Source organism: Scyliorhinus torazame, chromosome 1 (genome assembly GCF_047496885.1).
Source record: "Scyliorhinus torazame isolate Kashiwa2021f chromosome 1, sScyTor2.1, whole genome shotgun sequence".
NCBI classification, from domain to species: Eukaryota; Metazoa; Chordata; class Chondrichthyes; order Carcharhiniformes; family Scyliorhinidae; genus Scyliorhinus; species Scyliorhinus torazame.
In genome coordinates this window covers 5,898,968-5,923,684 of record NC_092707.1, presented here as the reverse complement: position 1 = coordinate 5,923,684, position 24,717 = coordinate 5,898,968, and the positions used below count along the sequence as shown (strand labels likewise).

The following is a 24,717-nucleotide window of genomic DNA, read 5'->3' as shown; positions in this document are numbered from 1 at the left end:
AATATGAATGCGGAATACAGGATTAACGGTAGAGTTCTTGGCAATGTGAAGGAGCAGAGAGATCTTGGGGTCTATGTTCATACATCTTTGAAAGTTGCCACTCAAGTGGATAGAGCTGTGAAGAAGGCCTATGGTGTGCTCGCGTTCATTAACAGAGGGATTGAATTTAAGAGCCGTGAGGTGATGATGCAGCTGTACAAAGCTTTGGTAAGGCCACATTTGGAGTACTGTGTACAGTTCTGGTCGCCTCATTTTAGGAAGGATGTGGAAGCTTTGGAAAAGGTGCAAAGGATGTTGCCTGGAATGGCGAGTAGGTCTTACGAGGAAAGGTTGAGGGTGCTAGGCCTTTTCTCATTAGACCGGAGAAGGATGAGGGGCGACTTGATAGAGGTTTATAAGATGATCAGGGGAATAGATAGAGTAGACAGTGAGAGACTTTTTCCCCGGGTGGAACAAACCATTACAAGGGGACATAAATTTAAGGTGAATGGTGGAAGATATAGGGGGGATGTCAGAGGTAGGTTCTTTACCCAGAGAGTAGTGGGGGCATGGAATGCACTGCCTGTGGAAGTAGTTGAGTCGGAAACATTAGGGACCTTCAAGCAGCTATTGGATAGGTACATGGATTACGGTAGAATGATATAGTGTAGATTAATTTGTTCGTAAGGGCAGCACGGTAGCATTGTGGATAGCACAATTGCTTCACAGCTCCAGGGTCCCAGGTTCAATTCCGGCTTGGGTCACTGCCTGTGCGGAGTCTGCATGTTCTCCCCATGTGCGTGGGTTTCCTCCGGGTGCTCCGGTTTCCTCCCACAGTCCAAAGATGTGCAGGTTAGGTGTGTGAAAGTGTACAAACTCAGCAATAGCATGTTGGGAAAAATAGCCAACTTATGTAACCAAGTGTAGGACAGCTGTGTCAGCTAAGTGCCAAGATCAGACCCTGACAAACTAGACAAAGCTAAGAATCCACATAATTGTATCATACAAGGCCAGAAGAGGGAAGATAGTGCCTGACCTTGTTAAAACCTGATAACAAAGCCACGATCTAGGAATGTCCTAATAACACAACTTCCTCATGACCTAAGTCCATCTGCGTCAAGGCATCATGAGGGCAGAGGTGAAAAACAAAATAGGACCACGTCTTATTTCCTCTAAAAACAAACTACTGCAAATAAGCCGAGTCAGGGTCTTTCCATGACAACATGTTTGATCAGAAGTTATGACTGTATTGACATTTTTGAACAAGGTCTGTTTTTGTAAAATGATACAGCTTGTGTATAAATATTGAACGTTTTCTCCATGTCTTTGCGAGCTTGAGAAAGAATGAGTAGGTTTACCTTAACAGCTCTCTCTCTCTCTAACCTGTAGCCATCTGCATGCAGACTTTGGTCAATAAAGACAAAGTTATTTATTTCGAAACAGAGTTGTAAAGTTGTTTTTTCTCAGTCTTGAAGTAGGAAAAATTTTAAAAGACGACAGTGTTTTTTTTTCACTTTACCTATCTCCCTGGCCGCCTCCCTTTTCCTGAGCTGGTGCGCTAACATTCTGCTTCCCTTTTCCCCATACACATAAATCCCTTGCCCCCCCTTGCCTTCCTCAACTGTTCCACCGCTTTCCCTGTGGTCAACAGTCCAAACTCCGCCTGTAACCTCCGCCGCTATCTCAGTAGCCCCGCGTCCGGGGCCTCCGAGTATCTCCTGTCCACCTGGAGTATCTCCTCCACTAACCTATCCCTCTCAGCCCGTTCCACCTTTTCTCTGTGGGCCCGTATCGAGATTAATTCCCCTCTGACCACTGCCTTCAACGCTTCCCAAACCGCCGCTGCGGAGACCTCAACAAAGAACAAAGAACAAAGAAATGTACAGCACAGGAACAGGCCCTTCGGCCCTCCAAGCCCGTGCCGACCATACTGCCCGACTAAACTACAATCTTCTACACTTCCTGGGTCCGTATCCTTCTATTCCCATCCTATTCATATATTTGTCAAGATGCCCCTTAAATGTCCCTATCGTCCCTGCCTCCACTACCTCCTCCGGTAGTGAGTTTCAGGCACCCACTACCCTCTGCGTAAAAAACTTGCCTCGTACATCTACTCTAAACTTTGCCCCTCTCACCTTAAACCTATGCCCCCTAGTAATTGACCCCTCTACCCTGGGGAAAAGCCTCTGACTATCCACTCTGTCTATGCCCCTCATAATTTTGTATACCTCTATCAGGTCGCCCCTCAACCTCCTTCGTTCCAGTGGGAACAAACCGAGTTTATTCAATCGCTCCTCATAGCTTATGCCCTCCATACCAGGCAACATTCTGGTAAATCTCTTCTGCACCCTCTCTAAAGCCTCCACATCCTTCTGGTAGTGTGGCGACCAGAATTGAACACTATACTCCAAGTGTGGCCTAACTAAGGTTCTATACAGCTGCAACATGACTTGCCAATTCTTATACCTCCTCCGTATCATTTGTTTCCAGGTAGCTCTGGATGGACTTGTTAACCTGTCCACAGATCGCTTTGTCCGTCAGCAACCCCACATCCAGTCTCCACAACGGGCATTGCCCTCTCTCCACACTAACCCATAGATCCACCCAATGTGGGGCATGATCCGACACTGCGATTGCCGAGTACTCAGTATCCACCACCCCCGGTATTAGCGCCCTGCTCAGAACAAAGAAGTCGATGCGAGAGTTACCTTGTGGACATGTGAGAAAAAGAAAACTCCTTGGCCCTTGGCCGTGCAAACCTCCATGGGTCTACTCCCCCCATCTGTTCTGTAAAACCCCTCAATTCCTTTGCTGTGGCCGGCCTCCTCCCTGTCCTGGATTTTGACCGGTCCAATTCCGGATCAATGACTGTGTTGAAATCCCCTCCCAAAATCAGGTTATGTGAAAGTCTGGGATCTTACCTAACACCCGCCTCGTAAATTCCACATCGTCCCAATTTAATTCGCACCCTCCGCCTCCTCGAGCAACCCCTCGGGCATTCGCCGTTCCCGACCTTTCATTTGTCCCCTCGTAACAGTTCCTCCCGTCAGCAAAGCAGCTCCCCCCCCCCGAGCAACAGCACTAGAAACCCAACCCCCCAAGTCAAGCTCCAGCTTAACATCTGCCCGCCCCCCCCCCCCCCCACTGGGCTTCTATGAGTCAGCTGACCCATGCTGATTTGATCGCGCCCGCCCCTGGCACCAAGCAGTCTGTCTCCCCATTGTTCTCTCCCCTCTTCCTCCACTTGGACAAACATATTAAAAGCATCACATTCTCCAGTAAACATCAGAAAAAATAGCGAAGAAACAGCTACTTTAGAAAAAAAAACACCCAAAATCAAAACCAGCCCCAAAGATCACCCCCCCCCTCCCCCCTCTAACCAGCTCCCTGCAAGACAAAGTTAACTTTAGCCATCAAAACAGCCCCTTATTACACATCGCACTACTTATACTTATACAGCCCAGCACAACACATCGCCACCACAGTCCTCTCCAAGGCTCCAGTGTCTTTTAATTCACCTCCAGCCTCTTCTTTTAAAGTCCATACTTGGTCTGGTGTTTCGAAGTAGAATTCCCATTCCTCATGTGTGACCCACAGACGGGCCGGGTACAACATCCCGAACTTCATCCCCTTCTTAAAGAGGGCCGTTTTTGCCCGATTGAACCCAGCTCGCCTCTTGGCCAGATCCGCGCCCAGGTCCTGATAAATGCACAGCTCACAATTCTCCCACTTGCTGCTCCGTGCCTTCTTGCCCCACCGCAGAACGTGCGGCTCGTTCGCTCGGGGCTTCTTCGCGAGGGCTCTGTGCGCTCTATCCACTTCCAGGGGCCGAGGGAACGCCTCAGCCCCCATCAACTTCTCCAACATGTCCGTCACATAAGCCCTCGCATCCGATCCCTCACTGCCTTCAGGGAGGCCGACAATTCTAAGATTCTGCCTCCTGGATCGGTTCTCCAGGTCCTCCAGCTTCTGTATTCTTTTCTGGCGGTCGTTCATCATCTCCACCTTGGTCTCCAGCACGGTTATGTACTCCTCGTGCTCGGACACCTTTTTCTCCACCTCCTGGATCGCTCTTCTGTGGGCCTCTTGGTTCTGCACCACTTGATCAATCAAAGCCTTAATCGGGTCCAGCGTGTCCTTCTTCAGCTCGGCGAAGCAATCCTCGAAAAACTTCACCAGTGCCATCTCCCCGCGGCCCTTGCTCTCCGCCATGCTTTCCAGCTCTGCTTGCGTCTTCCTTATAGGACTTTGTCTTCTCACACCGCCACTTATGGTCCAATTCGCCATACACTGGAGGGGGATTTCTCCTCACGGTCTTACTCTTCACCGATTTATCCCATAAAATCCAGGAAAAAAACGGGGGGAAAAGGTTCAAAATTCCATCACAGACAGGAGCTATCAAATGTGCGACCTACTCCTCCATGGCCGCCACCAGAAGTCGTTGGATAGATTCTTGATTAACAGGAAAGTAGAGTTGAGGCCACAATCAGATCAGTCATGATACAGAGCAGGCTGGAGGAGCCGGACGGCCTCTATTCCTGCTCTTAACTCGTATGTTTTAAAGGAATATGAGTGATTACAAGGCAGTCACTGATGTCAGTGTTAATATTATGCATTTTAAAATATTTTATGGAAAATCTGAACTGCAAGTAAAACAAATTAGAAAAAACATCTTTTAAGGAGCGGTACGCAATGGGCTTTAAAAAACCCAAGCCAGCATTCAGCCTGCTAAAGGTTGATTTTACAATGTGTGAAAGAGCCCACACCTCCAACCCATCCCCGTAACCCCACCTAACCTTTTTGGACACTAAGGGCAATTATCATGACCAATCCACCCAAACCGCACGTCTTTGGACTGTGGGAGGAAACCGGAGCACCCGGAGGAAACACACGCAGACACGGGGAGAAGGTGCAGACTCTGCACAGACAGTGACCCAGCGGGGTATCGAACCCGGGACCCTGGAGCTGTGAAGCAACAGGTCTACCCACTGTGCTACCGTGCGACTCCACTGTGCTACTGTGCCGTCCTGAATATATTCAACGATGGGATATCCACAGTGTCTGTTTATGGAATTCTTACAGTACAGAAGGAGGCCATTCGGTCGAGAATTCCTACGGTACACAATCCTCGGAGAAATGTTCTCTTCACCTCTGTCCGAAATGGCTGACCCCTTATCTCGAGATTGTGTTCCTGCCAGGGGAAATGGACTTTCAGCGCCTACCACATCAGGCTCCTTTTAAGAATTTTATATGTTTTAATTAGATCGCCTTTCATTCCTCAAAACTCTTGGGAATATAAATAGGTCCAGTGTACTCAATCTTTCCGCATACAACAACCTGACGATCTGGGATTTTGCGGGTCTGGAGGTTTGGAAATGGCTTCTGCCCCAAAGCTGGATAAATTCTAAAATCAGAACTTCAGGATCTGTATATTTGCCAGCTCGTGATATGTAAAACGCAACGGGTGCATTGAATGAAACTTTATACCTAACTCTGAGTTTCCAGATGAGCCACACATCTTGGACACTGCTTTAAGAGTAAATTTTCATCATTCCTAGTTACAACAAGGAATTTACCCCATAAAAAGGAACAAATCACTGATGTCTAGAACATGAGAAACGGCATGTACATGAACATGGCGATACATTTTACAGGGTGTACCTATAAAAGGTGGCAGCCAATCCCTTGGCTACTGACAAAGCATCTTTCTTCATTATTGGAATGGCTTCAACCCACTTCGTAAAATAGTCAGTGACCGTCAGTACATAGGTATTTCCACAGGTTGTTTCCGGAAAAGGGCCTGAGAAGACACAAATACATCAGATTTTCTAGAAACTAAATATTAGATAACAACCCCCACTGAAAAGCTGCCTCACCGATTAGATCGAAGCCGAGAATTTCCCACGGTCTGGTCACTTTCAAGGGTGGGAACTTGCGCGACATATTCTTGTAGTGTTCTGCATGCTGGCAGGTGTCACACATTTTAATCTGCAGTGTCAACGCAAATATAAGAAACGGTCCTTTAGAAAATCACTTTTCAACCAACCAGCATTTAAACGTCACCACTTCAGGCAAATATTCTCCAAATGATAAAGCTTGATTCAGAAAGTAATGTCAAGGGACTTCAGAAGGTAGGTCTCCAACTAACACGGGACAAGCCTTAGAGCAGCGAGGCTTCAGGTGAGATTTAGGAACACATGAATTAGAAGCAGAAGTCGGCAATTCAGCCCTTCAAGCTTGCCCCGCCATCCAATCAGATCATGGCTGATCTCTTCCTGATCTCGAATCCACCTCCCCATCTGTTCCCCATGTCCCTTTAATCCATTTTATCAGAAATGTATCTACCTGCTTCTTGAAACCATTTAATGACTCAGACTCCACCGCACTGTGGGGCAGCGAGTTCCACAAATTCAACCCCTCTGCGAGAAGTAGTTCCTCCTCATCTCAGTTCTAAATCGACCGCCTCTCAGCCTCTATCCGTGACCTCTCGTTCCAGATTGCCCCACAAGGGGGAGCATTTGGTCTACGTTTACTTTATCAATCCCTTTTAGTATTTTATACACCTCGATCAGATCCCCTCTCATCCTTCTAAACTCCAGCGAGTATAAATCCAAACTGTTTAATCGCTCCTCGTGCGTTAACCCCTTCATCCCCGGAATCAATTTAAATTCATGTGTTCAAATTCATGAAGGGTTTAGGTGGGGTAAATAAGGAAAAACTGTTTTTTTTTTGAGCTGAAAGATTTTATGGAGTTAACTTGATTTAAAAAAAACTTGTCAGTTGTTATTTGATGATTTTTTTTGTGTGGTTTCTTTCTTACCCAATCAACTACATCCTTCACAATTCCCAGCCAATAGTATCGGTTTTGGATCCTGTGCACAGTTTTTTTCTGTCCCAGGTGGCTACCGATGTCAGAGAAGTGACACTCCAGGAATATCTGTCGTCGCTTCTCTCGATCTGCCACCACTTCTCTCTTCTCGTCCTTCTTTGGACCCACATAGTACAAACAACCACCTTAAAATAACACAATTCGTATCAAACCAACACGAGAGCCGCAAGATTGCTAATCAAAAAATAACATTGATATCCTGCTGGGGCAGTAACCTGCAATAGGTCTTGTCAGAATATCAGTGAAAATTCTGAACTTCTACCACAAATATTTATAGAAGTGTTACAGTAAAATGTTAAAACATTCATCTCCCTAAATGGTTTGGTAAATACATGCGCCATATAGCCAGTGAAGTGACAGGTTTACTCAATGGTCTGTGCCGAGCTCGCGATCGAGGGCAAGCAACCAAAATTATCTGTATCAGCGAAAAAGGAAAATACTGCAGATGTTGGAACTCAAATTACAACAGAAAATGTTGGAAATAGTCGGATAGGGAAAGGTTACAAATCCTAAACATTTACTCTAATTCTCTCTCCACAGATGCTGTCAGAATTGTCATGGTCCCTGGCAACACAGCAGGATTGTTGGTTAAACTAGAAACTGAACCCACTGCTCAGAGTGATTAAGGTGAATAATATAGATGGATTGAAGGGGAAGCTGGATAAACATTTCAAGGAGAAAGGAATTGAAGGATATCCTGATCACGTGAGATAAGGAGTGGGAGGAGCTGCGTGCAGCATAAACACCAGCATGGATCACTCGGGCCGAAAGGCCAGTTTCAAGAACAAAGAACAATACAGCACAGGAATAGGCCCTTCGGCCCTCCAAGCCTGTGCTGATCACAAGTCCCATCGAGACTGTGCAGTAAATAATAAGGATGCCCTGGTGTTTTTAATTTAACATGGGGAGAGAGGGTGTTCAACATGCAGGCTGCTCGCTCATCAAATCTCGAAATGGAAGTTGGGAAATACTGAGTCTGCATTAACAGGGCTAGACCCATTGATCGGTAAATTAGTTCAGTTAAAAGGTGCCGTGATCTGGGCAGCACGGTGGCGCAGTGGTTAGCACAGCTGCCTCGCGCCACCGAGGTCCCAGGTGCGATCCCAGCTCTGGGTCACTGTCCATGTGGAGTTTGCACATTCTCCCCGTGTTTGTGTGGGTTTCGCCCCCACAATGCAAAAGTTGTGCAGGGTAGGTGGATTGGCCACGCCAAACTACCCCTTAATTGGAAAAAATGAACTGGGTACTCTAAAAAAAATTTTAAAGGTGCCGCGATCCAAGAATGAATTGAATTATACATTCAGAGAATTGGAACCCAGGCAATGTTTGTTTAACTTCACTGACAACAGGTCAGAGGAAGATAGGACTTCGGAGCCATAGTCAGCTGTTCAGTCCTTCAAGCCTGTTCCGCCAATCAAACGATCGCCGCTAATCTGGTTGTCTCAATTTGTCATCTGCTGCCCAAAACCCTCGACCCCATTGGTCTGTCAAAAATCTGGCTAACTCTGCGTGGAATAAATTCAATCAGTCTCCGCTGTTTTCTGGGCATAAGAATTCCACAGACTAAACACCCTTCGCGAGAATTTTTTTTTTCATCTCCGACTAAACGGCTGACCTATTTCCAGTCTCTCCCTCAAGTGGAAACATCTTATTGGTATCTAACTCTATCAAATCCCCTCAGGATCTTGTATGTTTAAATAAGATCATCTCTCATTCTTCTAAACTACAATGGGTATCGGCCAACCTTCCTCCGTGAACCTTGTCTGATCTGTTTCTAGTGCAATTATATATCTATTCAAAGAAGGAGACCAAATCTGTACACAGTATTACAGATATGATCTCAGCAAGGCTCCTGTATAGCTGCAGTAAAACTTTCTTATTTCATTCCTCTTGCAACTGCACGGGGTGGCACTGCTGCCTCACGCTGCCATCGTCCGGGTTCAATTCTGGCCTTGGGTGACTATGAGTGGCTGGTTTAGCACAGTGGGCAAAATGGCTGGCTTGTGAAACAGACCAAGGCCAGCAGCGCGGGTTCAATTCCCGTACCAGCCTCCCTGAACAGGTGCCGGACTGTGGCGACTAGGGCTTTTAACAGTAACTTCACTTGAAGCCTACTTGTGACAATAAGCGATTTTCATTCATCTGTCTGGAGTTTGCACTTCTCCCAATGTATGCCTAGGCTTCCTCCCACAGACCAAAGATGGGCAGGTTAGGTGGATTGGCCATGCTAAATTGCCCCTTAGTGTCCAAAAGGTTAGGTGGGGTTACGGGGATAGGGACTGGGAGGGTGCTTTTCCGATGGTCGGTGCAGACTCGATGCGCCGAATGGCCTCCTTCTCTACTATAGATATTCTACGGGCATGATTTAATTACATGGGAACAAAGTCCCATAGCGGGCAGGTTTAGCTGCGGTTTCCTGGCGCTCGCAGCGCGACTCAGGTTTGACAAGGGGCCTCAACAGGGAACCCGCGGACAAGGCCGCACAGAGCCCCGTTTTGTACACAGGAGCTCCACTCACCGGAACTCCTCAGTGCAGCGAGAGGTCGGGACGCCATTCCGATCTCTGAGGCCCCCGAAACGATCCCTGATCCCCCCTCCCCCCCAAAGGGAGGGTCCCTGCCCCCCTCCCCCCAAAGGGAGGGTCCCTGCCCCCTCCCCCCAAAGGGAGGGTCCCTGCCCCCTCCCTCCCCCCCCAACAACCCGCACTAAAAAAAGCACGATGGCAGTGCCAACCTGACAGAACCCCTACCAGCTGGCAGTGCCTGGGCACCCACCCTGCCAACCGGCAAGGAGCTGGAGGCCCCAATACCCTGGGGTGCAGGGGCGAGGTTTCTAGGGTTCGGCCCTCTGTGTCTCCCCCCCCCCCCCCCGGGGTGGACCTGCCCTCTGTCTCATGTCTCTCCCCCCCCCGCCCGGGGTGGACCTGCCCTCTGTGTCTCCCCCCCCCCCCCCCCGCCCGGGGTGGACCTGCCCTCTGTGTCCCCCCCCCCCCCCCCCCCCCGGGGTGGACCCTGCCCTCTGTGTCTCTCCCCCTCCCCCCCCCCCCCCCGGGGTGGACATGGGCCTGTGTGTGTCTCCCCCCCCCCCCCCCGGGGTGGACATGGCCTGTTCCCCCCCCCCCCCCCCCCCGGGGTGGACATGGCCTGTGTGTGTGCCCCCCCCCCCCCCTTGGGGTGGACATGGCCTGTGTGTCCCCCCCCCCCCCCCCCGGGGTGGACATGGCCTGCCCCCCCCCCCCCCCGGGGTGGACATGGCCTGTGTGTGTGCCCCCCCCCCCCCCCCTGGGGTGGACATGGCCTGTGTTCCCCCCCCCCCCCCCCCCCGGGGTGGACATGGCCTGTGTCCTGTGTGTGTGTCCCCCCCCCCCCCCCCAGGTGGACCTGCCCTGTGTGTCTCCGCCCCCCCCCCCCCCCCCCCGGGGTGGACCTGCCCTCTGTGTCTCCCCCCCCCCCCCGGGGTGGACATGGCCTGTGTCGTCGTCCCCCCCGGGGTGGCCCTGCCCTGTGTGTCGTGTCCCCCCCCCCGGGGTGGACATGGCCTGTGTCTCCTCCCCCCCCCCCCCCCCCCCACCCCCCCCGGGGTGGACCTGCCCTCTGAGTCCCCCCTCCCCCCCCCCCGGGGTGGACCTGCCCTCTGAGTCCCCCCTCCCCCCCCCCCCCGGGGTGGACCTGCCCTGTGTGTCTCTCCCCCCACCCCCCCCCCCCGGGGTGGACATGGCCTGTGTCTCCCCCCCCCCCCGGGGTGGACCTGCCCTGTGTGTCTCCCCTCCCCCCCCCCCGGGGTGGACCTGCCCTCTGAGTCTCTCCCCCCCCCCCCCCCGGGGTGGACCTGCCCCTCTGAGTCCCCCCTCCCCCCCCCCCCCGGGGTGGACCTGCCCTGTGGTGTCTCTCCCCACCCCCCCCCCCCCGGGGTGGACATGGCCTGTGTCTCCCCCCCCCCCCGGGGTGGACCTGCCCTGTGTGTCTCCCCTCCCCCCCCCCCGGGGTGGACCTGCCCTCTGAGTCTCTCCTCCCCCCCCCCCCCCCCCCCCCCCCCCCCCCGGGGTGGACCTGCCCTGTGTGTCCCCCCCCCCCCCCCCCCGGGGTGGACATGGCCTGTCCCCCCCCCCCCCCCCCCCGGGGTGGACATGGCCTGTCGTCCCCCCCCCCCCCCCCCCCCCCGGGGTGGACATGGCCTGTGTGTGTGCCCCCCCCCCCCCCCTGGGGTGGACATGGCCTGTGTGTGTGCCCCCCCCCCCCCCTGGGGTGGACATGGCCTGTGTTCCCCCCCCCCCCCCCGGGGTGGACATGGCCTGTGTCCTGTGTGTCCCCCCCCCCCCCCCCAGGTGGACCTGCCCTGTGTGTCTCTCCCCTCCCCCCCCCCCCCCCCGGGGTGGACATGGCCTGTGTCCTGTGTGTGCCCCCCTCCCAGGTGGACCTGCCCTGTGTCCCCCCCCCCCGGGGTGGACATGGCCTGTGTCCTCCCCCCCCCCCCCCCCCCGGGGTGGACCTGCCCTCTGTGTCTCCCCCCCCGGGGTGGACATGGCCTGTGTCCCCCCCGGGGTGGACCTGCCCTGTGTGTCTCTCTCTCTCCCCCCCCCACCCGGGGTGGACATGGCCTGTGTCTCCGCCCCCCCCCCCCCCCCGGGGTGGACCTGCCCTCTGTGTCTCCCCCCCCCCCCCCCGGGGTGGACATGGCCTGTGTCGTCGTCCCCCCGGGGTGGCCCTGCCCTGTGTGTCGTGTCCCCCCCCGGGGTGGACATGGCCTGTGTCCCCCCCCCCCCCCCCCGGGGTGGACCTGCCCTCTGAGTCCCCCCCCCCCCCCCCCCGGGGTGGACCTGCCCTGTGTGTCTCCCCCCCCCCCCCCGGGGTGGACATGGCCTGTGTCTCCCCCCCCCCCCCCGGGGTGGACCTGCCCTGTGTGTCTCCCCCCCCCCCCCCCCCCCGGGGTGGACCTGCCCTCTGAGTCTCCCCCCCCCCCCCCCCCCCCCCCCGGGGTGGACCTGCCCTGTGTGTCTCCCCCCCCCCCCCCCCGGGGTGGACATGGCCTGTGTCTCCCCCCCCCCCGGGGTGGACCTGCCCTGTGTGTCGTGTCCCCCCCCCGGGGTGGACATGGCCTGTGTCTCCTCCCCCCACCCCCCCCCCCACCCCCCCCCGGGGTGGACCTGCCCTCTGTGTCCCCCCTCCCCCCCCCCCCGGGGTGGACCTGCCCTCTGAGTCCCCCTCCCCCCCCCCCCCCCGGGGTGGACCTGCCCTGTGTGTCTCTCCCCCCCCCCCCCCCCCCCGGGGTGGACATGGCCTGTGTCTCCCCCCCCCCCGGGGTGGAACCTGCCCTGTGTGTCGTGTCCCCCCCCCGGGGTGGACATGGCCTGTGTCTCCTCCCCCCACCCCCCCCCCACCCCCCCCCGGGGTGGACCTGCCCTCTGAGTCCCCCCTCCCCCCCCCCCGGGGTGGACCTGCCCTCTGAGTCCCCCCTCCCCCCCACCCCGGGGTGGACCTGCCCTGTGTGTCTCTCCCCCCCCCCCCCCCCCCGGGGTGGACATGGCCTGTGTCTCCCCCCCCCCCCCGGGGTGGACCTGCCCTCTGAGTCTCTCCCCCCCCCCCCCCCGGGGTGGACCTGCCCTGTGTGTCCCCCCCCCCCCCCCCCCCCCCCGGGGTGGACATGGCCTGTGTGTGTGCCCCCCCCCCCCCCCCTGGGGTGGACATGGCCTGTGTTCCCCCCCCCCCGGGGTGGACATGGCCTGTGTCCTGTGTGTCCCCCCCCCCCCCCCCAGGTGGACCTGCCCTGTGTGTCTCTCCCCCTCCCCCCCCCCCCCCCCCCGGGGTGGACATGGCCTGTGTCCTGTGTGTGCCCCCTCCCAGGTGGACCTGCCCTGTGTCGTCCCCCCCCGGGGTGGACATGGCCTGTGTCTCCCCCCCCCCCCGGGGTGGACCTGCCCTCTGTGTCTCCCCCCCCGGGGTGGACATGGCCTGTGTCCCCCCGGGGTGGACCTGCCCTGTGTGTCTCTCTCTCTCCCCCCCCCCCCCCCCCCCCCCGGGGTGGACATGGCCTGTGTCCCCCCCCCCCCCCCCCCCCCCGGGGTGGACCTGCCCTCTGAGTCCCCCCCTCCCCCCCCCCCCCCGGGGTGGACCTGCCCTCTGAGCCCCCCCCCCCCCCCCCCCCCCCCCCCGGGGTGGACCTGCCCTCTGAGTCTCTCCCCCCCCCCCCCCCCCCCCCGGGGTGGACCTGCCCTGTGTGTCTCCCCCCCCCCCCCCCCCCCGGGGTGGACATGGCCTGTGTCTCCCCCCCCCCCGGGGTGGACCTGCCCTGTGTGTCTCCCCCCCCCCCCCCCCCCCCCCCCCCCGGGGTGGACCTGCCCTCTGAGTCTCCCCCCCCCCCCGGGGTGGACCTGCCCTGTGTGTCTCCCCCCCCCCCCCCCCCCCGGGGTGGACATGGCCTGTGTCTCCCCCCCCCCCCCGGGGTGGACCTGCCCTGTGTGTCTCCCCCCACCCCCCGGGGTGGACATGGCCTGTGTCTCCCCCCCCCCCCCCCCCCCCCCCGGGGTGGACCTGCCCTCTGAGTCTCTCTCCCCCCCCCCCCCCCCCCCCCCCCGGGGTGGACCTGCCCTCTGAGTCTCCCCCCCCCCCCCCCCCCCCCGGGGTGGACCTGCCCTCTGAGTCTCCCTCCCCCGCCCCCGGGGTGGACCTGCCCTGTGTGTCTCCCCCCCCCCCCCCGGGGTGGACATGGCCTGTGTCTCCCCCCCCCGGGGTGGACCTGCCCTCTGAGTCTCCCCCCCCCGGGGTGGACCTGCCCTCTGAGTCTCCCCCCCCCCCCCCCCGGGTGGACCTGCCCTCTGAGTCTCCCCCCCCCCCCCCCGGGGTGGACCTGCCCTGTGTGTCTCCCCCCCCCCCCCCCCCCCGGGGTGGACATGGCCTGTGTCTCCCCCCCCCGGGGTGGACCTGCCCTCTGAGTCTCCCCCCCCCCCCCCCCCCAGGGTGGACCTGCGCTGTGTGTCTCCCCGCCCCCCCGGGGTGGACATGGCCTGTGTCCCCCCCCCCCCCCCCCCCCCCCCGGGGTGGACCTGCCCTCTGAGTCTCTCTCCCCCCCCCCCCCCCCCGGGGTGGACCTGCCCTCTGAGTCTCCCCCGCCCCCCCGGGGTGGACCTGCCCTCTGAGTCTCCCCCCACCCCCCCCGGGGTGGACCTGCCCTGTGTGTCTCCCCCCCCCCCCGGGGTGGACATGGCCTGTGTCTCCCCCCCCCCGGGGTGAACCTGCCCTCTGAGTCTCCCCCCCCCCCCCCCCCCCAGGGTGGACCTGCGCTGTGTGTCTCCCCGCCCCCCCGGGGTGGACATGGCCTGTGTCTCCCCCCCCCCCCCCCCGGGGTGGACCTGTCCTCTGTGTCCCCCCCCCCCCCCCCGGGGTGGACATGGCCTGTGTCTCCCCCCCCCCCGGGGTGGACCTGCCCTGTGTGTCCCCCCCCCCCCGGGGTGGACCTGCCCTCTGTGTCTCCCCCCCCCCCCGGGGTGGACATGGCCTGTGTCTCCCACCCCCCCCCCCCCCCGGGGTGGACCTGTCCTCTGTGTCCCCCCCCCCCCCCCCCCCCCGGGGTGGACATGGCCTGTGTCTCCCCCCCCCACCCCCCCGGGGTGGACCTGCCCTGTGTGTGTCCCCCCCCCCCCCCCCCGGGGTGGACATGGCCTGTGTCTCCCCCCCCCCGGGGTGGACCTGCCCTGTGTGTCCCCCCCCCCCCCGGGGTGGACCTGCCCTCTGTGTCTCCCCCCCCCCCCCGGGGTGGACATGGCCTGTGTCTCTCCCCCCCCCCCCCCCCCGGGGTGGACATGGCCTGTGTCTCTCCCCCCCCCCCCCCCCCCGGGGTGGACATGGCCTGTGTCTCTCCCCCCCCCCCCCCCCCCCCGGGGTGGACATGGCCTGTGTCTCTCCCCCCCCCCCTGGGGTGGACATGGCCTGTGTGTCCCCCCCCCCCCCCCCGGGGTGGTCCTGCCCTCTGTGTCTCCCCCCCCCCCGGGGTGGACATGGCCTGTGTCTCTCCCCCCCCCCCCCCCCCCCCCCGGGGTGGACATGGCCTGTGTCTCTCTCCCCCCCCCCCCCCCCGGGGTGGACATGGCCTGTGTCTCTCCCCCCCCCCCCCCCCCCCCCGGGGTGGACATGGCCTGTGTCTCTCCCCCCCCGGGGTGGACATGGCCTGTGTCTCTCCCCCCCCCCCCCCCCGGGGTGGACATGGCCTGTGTCTCCCCCCCCCCCGGGGTGGACCTGCCCTCTGAGTCTCCCCCCCCCCCCCCCCCAGGGTGGACCTGCGCTGTGTGTCTCCCCCCCCCCCCCCCCCCCCGGGGTGGACCTGTCCTCTGTGTCCCCCCCCCCCGGGGTGGACCTGTCCTCTGTGTCCCCCCCCCCCCCGGGGTGGACATGGCCTGTGTCTCCCCCCCCCCCCCCCCCCCGGGGTGGACATGGCCTGTGTCTCCCCCCCCCCCCCCCCCGGGGTGGACATGGCCTGTGTCCCCCCCCCCCCCGGGGTGGACATGGCCTGTGTCCCCCCCCCCCCGGGGTGGACATGGCCTGTGTCTCCCCCCCCCCCCCCCCCCGGGGTGGACATGGCCTGTGTCTCCCCCCCCCCCCCCCCCCGGGGTGGACATGGCCTGTGTCCCCCCCCCCCCCCCGGGGTGGACATGGCCTGTGTCCCCCCCCCCCCGGGGTGGACATGGCCTGTGTCTCCCCCCCCCCCCCCCCCCCCCGGGGTGGACATGGCCTGTGTCTCCCCCCCCCCGGGGTGGACCTGCCCTCTGAGTCTCCCCCCCCCCCCCCCGGGGTGGACCTGCCCTCTGTGTCTCCCCCCCCCCCCCCTTTCCCGTCTCACCTTCCAGCTGGAATTTCTGCGCGTACCGCTTCAGGTTTTTCTTTCGGGCCGGGCAGAAGGTGGCGGGGAAGCGGCCGTCGGCCAAGTACCGCTGGATGTCGCTGAATTTATCCCCAGGCTCGGCCATGGCGGCGGGCGGGGACTCCCGGCTCCGGGGCCTGGCGGGCGGGGACTCCCGGCTCCGGGGCCTGGCGGGCGGGGACTCCCGGCTCCGGGGCCTGGCGGGCGGGGACTCCCGGCTCCGGGGCCTGGCGGGCGGGGACTCCCGGCTCCGGGGCCTGGCGGGCGGGGACTCCCGGCTCCGGGGCCTGGCGGGCGGGGACTCCCGGCTCCGGGGCCTGGCGGGCGGGATTCTCCTCCCTGGGACGGACCGGAAGTACCCGGATGGTTTCACGGTGGCACAGACCGGAAACGGGGGGAGGAGGCGTCACAATGGTGACGGGGAGGAGCTCCCGGAGAATGGAGAGAGTGTGAGAATGGAGAGAGTGCGAGAATGGAGAGAGAGTGAGAATGGAGAGAGTGCGAGAATGGAGAGAGAGTGAGAATGGAGAGAGAGTGAGAATGGAGAGAGAGTGAGAATGGAGAGAGAGCGAGAATGGAGAGAGAGTGAGAATGGAGAGAGTGCGAGAATGGAGAGAGTGCGAGAATGAGAATGGAGAGAGAGTGAGAATGGAGAGAGAGTGAGAATGGAGAGAGAGCGAGAATGAGAATGGAGAGAGTGCGAGAATGAGAATGGAGAGAGAGTGAGAATGGAGAGAGAGTGAGAATGGAGAGAGAGCGAGAATGAGAATGGAGAGAGTGCGAGAATGAGAATGGAGAGAGAGCGAGAATGGAGAGAGAGCGAGAATGGAGAGAGAGCGAGAATGGAGAGAGTGCGAGAATGGAGAGAGTGCGAGAATGAGAATGGAGAGAGAGTGAGAATGGAGAGAGTGCGAGAATGAGAATGGAGAGAGAGTGAGAATGAGAATGGAGAGAGAGTGAGAATGGAGAGAGAGTGAGAATGGAGAGAGAGCGAGAATGAGAATGGAGAGAGTGCGAGAATGAGAATGGAGAGAGTGCGAGAATGAGAATGGAGAGAGAGCGAGAATGAGAATGGAGAGAGTGCGAGAATGAGAATGGAGAGAGTGCGAGAATGGAGAGAGTGCGAGAATGAGAATGGAGCGAGAGTGAGAATGGAGAGAGAGCGAGAATGGAGAGAGTGCGAGAATGAGAATGGAGAGAGTGCGAGAATGAGAATGGAGAGAGTGCGAGAATGAGAATGGAGAGAGAGTGAGAATGGAGAGAGAGTGAGAATGGAGAGAGAGTGAGAATGGAGAGAGTGCGAGAATGAGAATGGAGAGAGAGTGAGAATGGAGAGAGAGCGAGAATGGAGAGAGAGCGAGAATGGAGAGAGAGCGAGAATGGAGAGAGAGCGAGAATGAGAATGGAGAGAGTGCGAGAATGAGAATGGAGAGAGAGTGAGAATGGAGAGAGAGTGAGAATGGAGAGAGAGTGAGAATGGAGAGAGAGTGAGAATGGAGAGAGAGCGAGAATGGAGAGAGAGCGAGAATGGAGAGAGAGCGAGAATGGAGAGAGAGCGAGAATGGAGAGAGAGCGAGAATGGAGAGAGTGCGAGAATGGAGAGAGTGCGAGAATGGAGAGAGTGCGAGAATGGAGAGAGTGCGAGAATGAGAATGGAGAGAGAGTGAGAATGGAGAGAGAGTGAGAATGGAGAGAGAGCAAGAATGAGAATGGAGAGAGTGCGAGAATGAGAATGGAGAGAGTGCGAGAATGGAGAGAGTGCGAGAATGGAGAGAGTGCGAGAATGGAGAGAGTGCGAGAATGAGAATGGAGAGAGAGTGAGAATGGAGAGAGAGTGAGAATGGAGAGAGAGCGAGAATGAGAATGGAGAGAGTGCGAGAATGAGAATGGAGAGAGAGTGAGAATGGAGAGAGAGTGAGAATGGAGAGAGAGCGAGAATGAGAATGGAGAGAGTGCGAGAATGAGAATGGAGAGAGTGCGAGAATGAGAATGGAGAGAGAGCGAGAATGAGAATGGAGAGAGTGTGTGAATGGAGAGAATGTGTGAATGGAGAGAGTGCGAGCATGGAGAGAGAGCGAGAATGGAGAGAGAGCGAGAATGGAGAGAGAGCGAGAATGGAGAGAGTGCGAGAATGGAGAGAGTGCGAGAATGGAGAGAGTGCGAGAATGGAGAGAGTGCGAGAATGGAGAGAGTGCGAGAATGGAGAGAGTGCGAGAATGGAGAGAGTGCGAGAATGGAGAGAGTGCGAGAATGAGAATGGAGCGAGAGTGAGAATGGAGAGAGAGTGAGAATGGAGAGAGAGCGAGAATGGAGAGAGTGCGAGAATGAGAATGGAGAGAGTGCGAGAATGAGAATGGAGAGAGTGCGAGAATGAGAATGGAGAGAGAGTGAGAATGGAGAGAGAGTGAGAATGGAGAGAGTGCGAGAATGAGAATGGAGAGAGAGTGAGAATGGAGAGAGAGTGAGAATGGAGAGAGAGTGAGAATGGAGAGAGAGCGAGAATGGAGAGAGAGCGAGAATGGAGAGAGAGCGAGAATAGAGAGAGAGCGAGAATGGAGAGAGAGCGAGAATGAGAATGGAGAGAGTGCGAGAATGAGAATGGAGAGAGAGTGAGAATGGAGAGAGAGTGAGAATGGAGAGAGAGCGAGAATGGAGAGAGAGCGAGAATGGAGAGAGAGCGAGAATGGAGAGAGAGCGAGAATGGAGAGAGAGCGAGAATGGAGAGAGAGCGAGAATGGAGAGAGAGCGAGAATGGAGAGAGAGCGAGAATGGAGAGAGAGCGAGAATGGAGAGAGTGCGAGAATGGAGAGAGTGCGAGAATGGAGAGAGTGCGAGAATGGAGAGAGTGCGAGAATGGAGAGAGTGCGAGAATGGAGAGAGTGCGAGAATGAGAATGGAGAGAGAGTGAGAATGGAGAGAGAGTGAGAATGGAGAGAGAGCGAGAATGAGAATGGAGAGAGTGCGAGAATGAGAATGGAGAGAGTGCGAGAATGGAGAGAGTGCGAGAATGAGAATGGAGAGAGAGTGAGAATGGAGAGAGAGTGAGAATGGAGAGAGAGCGAGAATGAGAATGGAGAGAGTGCGAGAATGAGAATGGAGAGAGAGTGAGAATGGAGAGAGAGTGAGAATGGAGAGAGAGTGAGAATGGAGAGAGTGCGAGAATGGAGAGAGAGTGAGAATGGAGAGAGTGCGAGAATGGAGAGAGAGTGAGAATGGAGAGAGAGTGAGAATGGAGAGAGTGCGAGAATGGAGAGAGAGTGAGAATGGAGAGAGAGTGAGAATGGAGAGAGTGCGAGAATGGAGAGAGTGCGAGAATGGAGAGAGTGCGAGAATGGAGAGAGAGTGAGAATGGAGAGAGTGCGAGAATGGAGAGAGAGTGAGAATGGAGAGAGAGTGAGAATGGAGAGAGTGCGAGAATGGAGAGAGAGTGAGAATGGAGAGAGAGTGAGAATGGAGAGAGAGTGAGAATGGAGAGAGTGCGAGAATGGAGAGAGTGCGAGAATGGAGAGAGTGCGAGAATGGAGAGAGTGCGAGAATGGAGAGAGTGCGAGAATGGAGAGAGTGCGAGAATGGAGAGAGTGCGAGAATGGAGAGAGTGCGAGAATGGAGAGAGTGCGAGAATGGAGAGAGTGCGAGAATGGAGAGAGTGCGAGAATGGAGAGAGTGCGAGAATGAGAATGGAGAGAGTGCGAGAATGAGAATGGAGAGAGTGCGAGAGTGAGAATGGAGAGAGAGTGAGAATGGAGAGAGAGTGAGAATGGAGAGAGAGTGAGAATGGAGAGAGAGCGAGAATGGAGAGAGAGTGAGAATGGAGAGAGAGCGAGAATGAGAATGGAGAGAGTGCGAGAATGGAGAGAGTGCGAGAATGAGAATGGAGAGAGAGTGAGAATGGAGAGAGAGTGAGAATGGAGAGAGAGCGAGAATGAGAATGGAGAGAGTGCGAGAATGAGAATGGAGAGAGAGTGAGAATGGAGAGAGAGTGAGAATGGAGAGAGAGCGAGAATGAGAATGGAGAGAGTGCGAGAATGAGAATGGAGAGAGAGCGAGAATGGAGAGAGAGCGAGAATGGAGAGAGTGCGAGAATGGAGAGAGTGCGAGAATGAGAATGGAGAGAGAGTGAGAATGGAGAGAGTGCGAGAATGAGAATGGAGAGAGAGTGAGAATGGAGAGAGAGCGAGAATGAGAATGGAGAGAGTGCGAGAATGAGAATGGAGAGAGAGCGAGAATGAGAATGGAGAGAGTGCGAGAATGAGAATGGAGAGAGTGCGAGAATGAGAATGGAGAGAGAGCGAGAATGAGAATGGAGAGAGTGCGAGAATGAGAATGGAGAGAGTGCGATAATGGAGAGAGTGCGAGAATGAGAATGGAGCGAGAGTGAGAATGAAGAGAGAGCGAGAATGGAGAGAGTGCGAGAATGAGAATGGAGAGAGTGCGAGAATGAGAATGGAGAGAGAGTGAGAATGGAGAGAGAGTGAGAATGGAGAGAGAGTGAGAATGGAGAGAGAGTGAGAATGGAGAGAGAGTGAGAATGAGAATGGAGAGAGAGTGAGAATGGAGAGAGAGTGAGAATGGAGAGAGAGCGAGAATGGAGAGAGAGCGAGAATGGAGAGAGAGCGAGAATGGAGAGAGAGCGAGAATGGAGAGAGAGCGAGAATGGAGAGAGAGCGAGAATGGAGAGAGAGCGAGAATGAGAATGGAGAGAGTGCGAGAATGAGAATGGAGAGAGAGTGAGAATGGAGAGAGAGTGAGAATGGAGAGAGAGTGAGAATGGAGAGAGAGCGAGAATGGAGAGAGAGCGAGAATGGAGAGAGAGCGAGAATGGAGAGAGAGCGAGAATGGAGAGAGAGCGAGAATGGAGAGAGAGCGAGAATGGAGAGAGTGCGAGAATGGAGAGAGTGCGAGAATGGAGAGAGTGCGAGAATGGAGAGAGTGCGAGAATGGAGAGAGTGCGAGAATGGAGAGAGTGCGAGAATGAGAATGGAGAGAGAGTGAGAATGGAGAGAGAGTGAGAATGGAGAGAGAGCAAGAATGAGAATGGAGAGAGTGCGAGAATGAGAATGGAGAGAGTGCGAGAATGGAGAGAGTGCGAGAATGGAGAGAGTGCGAGAATGGAGAGAGTGCGAGAATGGAGAGAGTGCGAGAATGAGAATGGAGAGAGAGTGAGAATGGAGAGAGAGTGAGAATGGAGAGAGAGCGAGAATGAGAATGGAGAGAGTGCGAGAATGAGAATGGAGAGAGAGTGAGAATGGAGAGAGAGTGAGAATGGAGAGAGAGTGAGAATGGAGAGAGAGCGAGAATGAGAATGGAGAGAGTGCGAGAATGAGAATGGAGAGAGTGCGAGAATGAGAATGGAGAGAGAGCGAGAATGAGAATGGAGAGAGTGTGTGAATGGAGAGAATGTGTGAATGGAGAGAGTGCGAGAATGGAGAGAGAGCGAGAATGGAGAGAGAGCGAGAATGGAGAGAGAGCGAGAATGGAGAGAGTGCGAGAATGGAGAGAGTGCGAGAATGGAGAGAGTGCGAGAATGGAGAGAGTGCGAGAATGGAGAGAGTGCGAGAATGGAGAGAGTGCGAGAATGGAGAGAGTGCGAGAATGGAGAGAGTGCGAGAATGGAGAGAGTGCGAGAATGGAGAGAGTGCGAGAATGGAGAGAGTGCGAGAATGGAGAGAGTGCGAGAATGGAGAGAGTGCGAGAATGAGAATGGAGCGAGAGTGAGAATGGAGAGAGAGTGAGAATGGAGAGAGAGCGAGAATGGAGAGAGTGCGAGAATGAGAATGGAGAGAGTGCGAGAATGAGAATGGAGAGAGTGCGAGAATGAGAATGGAGAGAGAGTGAGAATGGAGAGAGAGTGAGAATGGAGAGAGAGTGAGAATGGAGAGAGAGTGAGAATGGAGAGAGAGTGAGAATGGAGAGAGAGCGAGAATGGAGAGAGCGAGAATAGAGAGAGAGCGAGAATGGAGAGAGAGCGAGAATGAGAATGGAGAGAGTGCGAGAATGAGAATGGAGAGAGAGTGAGAATGGAGAGAGAGTGAGAATGGAGAGAGAGTGAGAATGGAGAGAGAGCGAGAATGGAGAGAGAGCGAGAATGGAGAGAGAGCGAGAATGGAGAGAGAGCGAGAATGGAGAGAGAGCGAGAATGGAGAGAGAGCGAGAATGGAGAGAGAGCGAGAATGGAGAGAGAGCGAGAATGGAGAGAGAGCGAGAATGGAGAGAGTGCGAGAATGGAGAGAGTGCGAGAATGGAGAGAGTGCGAGAATGGAGAGAGTGCGAGAATGGAGAGAGTGCGAGAATGGAGAGAGTGCGAGAATGGAGAGAGTGCGAGAATGGAGAGAGTGCGAGAATGGAGAGAGTGCGAGAATGGAGAGAGTGCGAGAATGGAGAGAGTGCGAGAATGGAGAGAGTGCGAGAATGGAGAGAGTGCGAGAATGGAGAGAGTGCGAGAATGGAGAGAGTGCGAGAATGGAGAGAGTGCGAGAATGAGAATGGAGAGAGAGTGAGAATGGAGAGAGAGCGAGAATGAGAATGGAGAGAGTGCGAGAATGAGAATGGAGAGAGTGCGAGAATGGAGAGAGTGCGAGAATGAGAATGGAGAGAGAGTGAGAATGGAGAGAGAGTGAGAATGGAGAGAGAGCGAGAATGAGAATGGAGAGAGTGCGAGAATGAGAATGGAGAGAGAGTGAGAATGGAGAGAGAGTGAGAATGGAGAGAGAGCGAGAATGGAGAGAGTGCGAGAATGGAGAGAGTGCGAGAATGAGAATGGAGAGAGTGTGTGAATGGAGAGAGTGTGTGAATGGAGAGAGTGCGAGAATGGAGAGAGAGCGAGAATGGAGAGAGAGCGAGAATGGAGAGAGAGCGAGAATGGAGAGAGAGCGAGAATGGAGAGAGTGCGAGAATGGCGAGAGTGCGAGAATGGCGAGAGTGCGAGAATGGAGAGAGTGCGAGAATGGAGAGAGTGCGAGAATGAGAATGGAGAGAGAGTGAGAATGGAGAGAGAGTGAGAATGGAGAGAGAGCGAGAATGAGAATGGAGAGAGTGCGAGAATCAGAATGGAGAGAGAGTGAGAATGGAGAGAGAGTGAGAATGGAGAGAGAGCGAGAATGAGAATGGAGAGAGTGCGAGAATGGAGAGAGAGCGAGAATGGAGAGAGAGCGAGAATGGAGAGAGTGCGAGAATGAGAATGGAGAGAGAGCGAGAATGGAGAGAGAGCGGGAATGGAGAGAGAGCGAGAATGGAGAGAGTGCGAGAATGGAGAGAGTGCGAGAATGAGAATGGAGAGAGAGTGAGAATGGAGAGAGAGTGAGAATGGAGAGAGAGCGAGAATGAGAATGGAGAGAGTGCGAGAATGAGAATGGAGAGAGAGTGAGAATGGAGAGAGAGTGAGAATGGAGAGAGAGCGAGAATGAGAATGGAGAGAGTGCGAGAATGGAGAGAGTGCGAGAATGAGAATGGAGAGAGAGTGAGAATGGAGAGAGAGTGAGAATGGAGAGAGAGTGAGAATGGAGAGAGAGCGAGAATGGAGAGAGAGCGAGAATGGAGAGAGAGCGAGAATGGAGAGAGAGCGAGAATGGAGAGAGAGCGAGAATGGAGAGAGAGCGAGAATGGAGAGAGAGCGAGAATGGAGAGAGTGCGAGAATGGAGAGAGTGCGAGAATGAGAATGGAGAGAGAGTGAGAAATGAGAGAGAGGGAGAATGAGAATGGAGAGAGTGCGAGAATGAGAATGGAGAGAGAGTGAGAATGGAGAGAGAGCGAGAATGAGAATGGAGAGAGTGCGAGAATGGAGAGAGTGCGAGAATGGAGAGAGTGCGAGAATGAGAATGGAGAGAGTGTGTGAATGGAGAGAATGTGTGAATGGAGAGAGAGCGAGAATGGAGAGAGAGCGAGAATGGAGAGAGAGCGAGAATGGAGAGAGAGCGAGAATGGAGAGAGAGCGAGAATGGAGAGAGTGCGAGAATGGAGAGAGTGCGAGAATGGAGAGAGTGCGAGAATGAGAATGGAGAGAGAGTGAGAATGGAGAGAGAGTGAGAATGGAGAGAGAGCGAGAATGAGAATGGAGAGAGTGCGAGAATGAGAATGGAGAGAGAGTGAGAATGGAGAGAGAGTGAGAATGGAGAGAGAGTGAGAATGGAGAGAGAGCGAGAATGAGAATGGAGAGAGTGCGAGAATGGAGAGAGAGCGAGAATGGAGAGAGAGCGAGAATGAGAATGGAGAGAGAGTGAGAATGGAGAGAGAGCGAGAATGGAGAGAGAGCGAGAATGGAGAGAGAGCGAGAATGGAGAGAGAGCGAGAATGGAGAGAGTGCGAGAATGGAGAGTGCGAGAATGAGAATGGAGAGAGAGTGAGAATGGAGAGAGAGTGAGAATGGAGAGAGAGCGAGAATGAGAATGGAGAGAGTGCGAGAATGAGAATGGAGCGAGAGTGAGAATGGAGAGAGAGTGAGAATGGAGAGAGAGCGAGAATGAGAATGGAGAGAGTGCGAGAATGGAGAGAGTGCGAGAATGGAGAGAGTGCGAGAATGAGAATGGAGAGAGTGCGAGAATGGAGAGAGAGCGAGAATGGAGAGAGAGCGAGAATGGAGAGAGTGCGAGAATGGAGAGAGTGCGAGAATGGAGAGAGTGCGAGAATGGAGAGAGTGCGAGAATGGAGAGAGTGCGAGAATGGAGAGAGTGCGAGAATGGAGAGAGTGCGAGAATGGAGAGAGTGCGAGAATGGAGAGAGTGCGAGAATGGAGAGAGTGCGAGAATGGAGAGAGTGCGAGAATGGAGAGAGTGCGAGAATGGAGAGAGTGCGAGAATGGAGAGAGTGCGAGAATGGAGAGAGTGCGAGAATGGAGAGAGTGCGAGAATGGAGAGAGTGCGAGAATGGAGAGAGTGCGAGAATGGAGAGAGTGCGAGAATGGAGAGAGTGCGAGAATGGAGAGAGTGCGAGAATGGAGAGAGTGCGAGAATGGAGAGAGTGCGAGAATGGAGAGAGTGCGAGAATGGAGAGAGTGCGAGAATGG

General features: G+C 56.4%; 1 protein-coding gene across 2 annotated transcripts in view; it reads right to left on the bottom strand.

Annotated features, from left to right (window-relative positions):
* LOC140429408 (gypsy retrotransposon integrase-like protein 1) overlaps positions 1-16,068 on the bottom strand; it is a 30,352-nt gene extending 14,284 nt beyond the window's left edge. Inside the window, exons 1-4 of one of the 2 annotated variants that reach the window (XM_072516390.1) lie at positions 15,698-16,068; positions 6,800-6,993; positions 5,856-5,967; positions 5,641-5,779 (exon numbers count right to left, since the gene is read on the bottom strand). In XM_072516390.1, coding sequence (XP_072372491.1) covers positions 5,641-5,779; positions 5,856-5,967; positions 6,800-6,993; positions 15,698-15,824 — 572 coding nt within the window. In that variant the 5' untranslated portion in view covers positions 15,825-16,068. The remainder of the gene's footprint in view (positions 1-5,640; positions 5,780-5,855; positions 5,968-6,799; positions 6,994-15,697) is intronic. The other variant, XM_072516476.1, reaches the window with a different exon arrangement.
* Between the last annotated feature and the right edge of the window lie 8,649 nt (positions 16,069-24,717).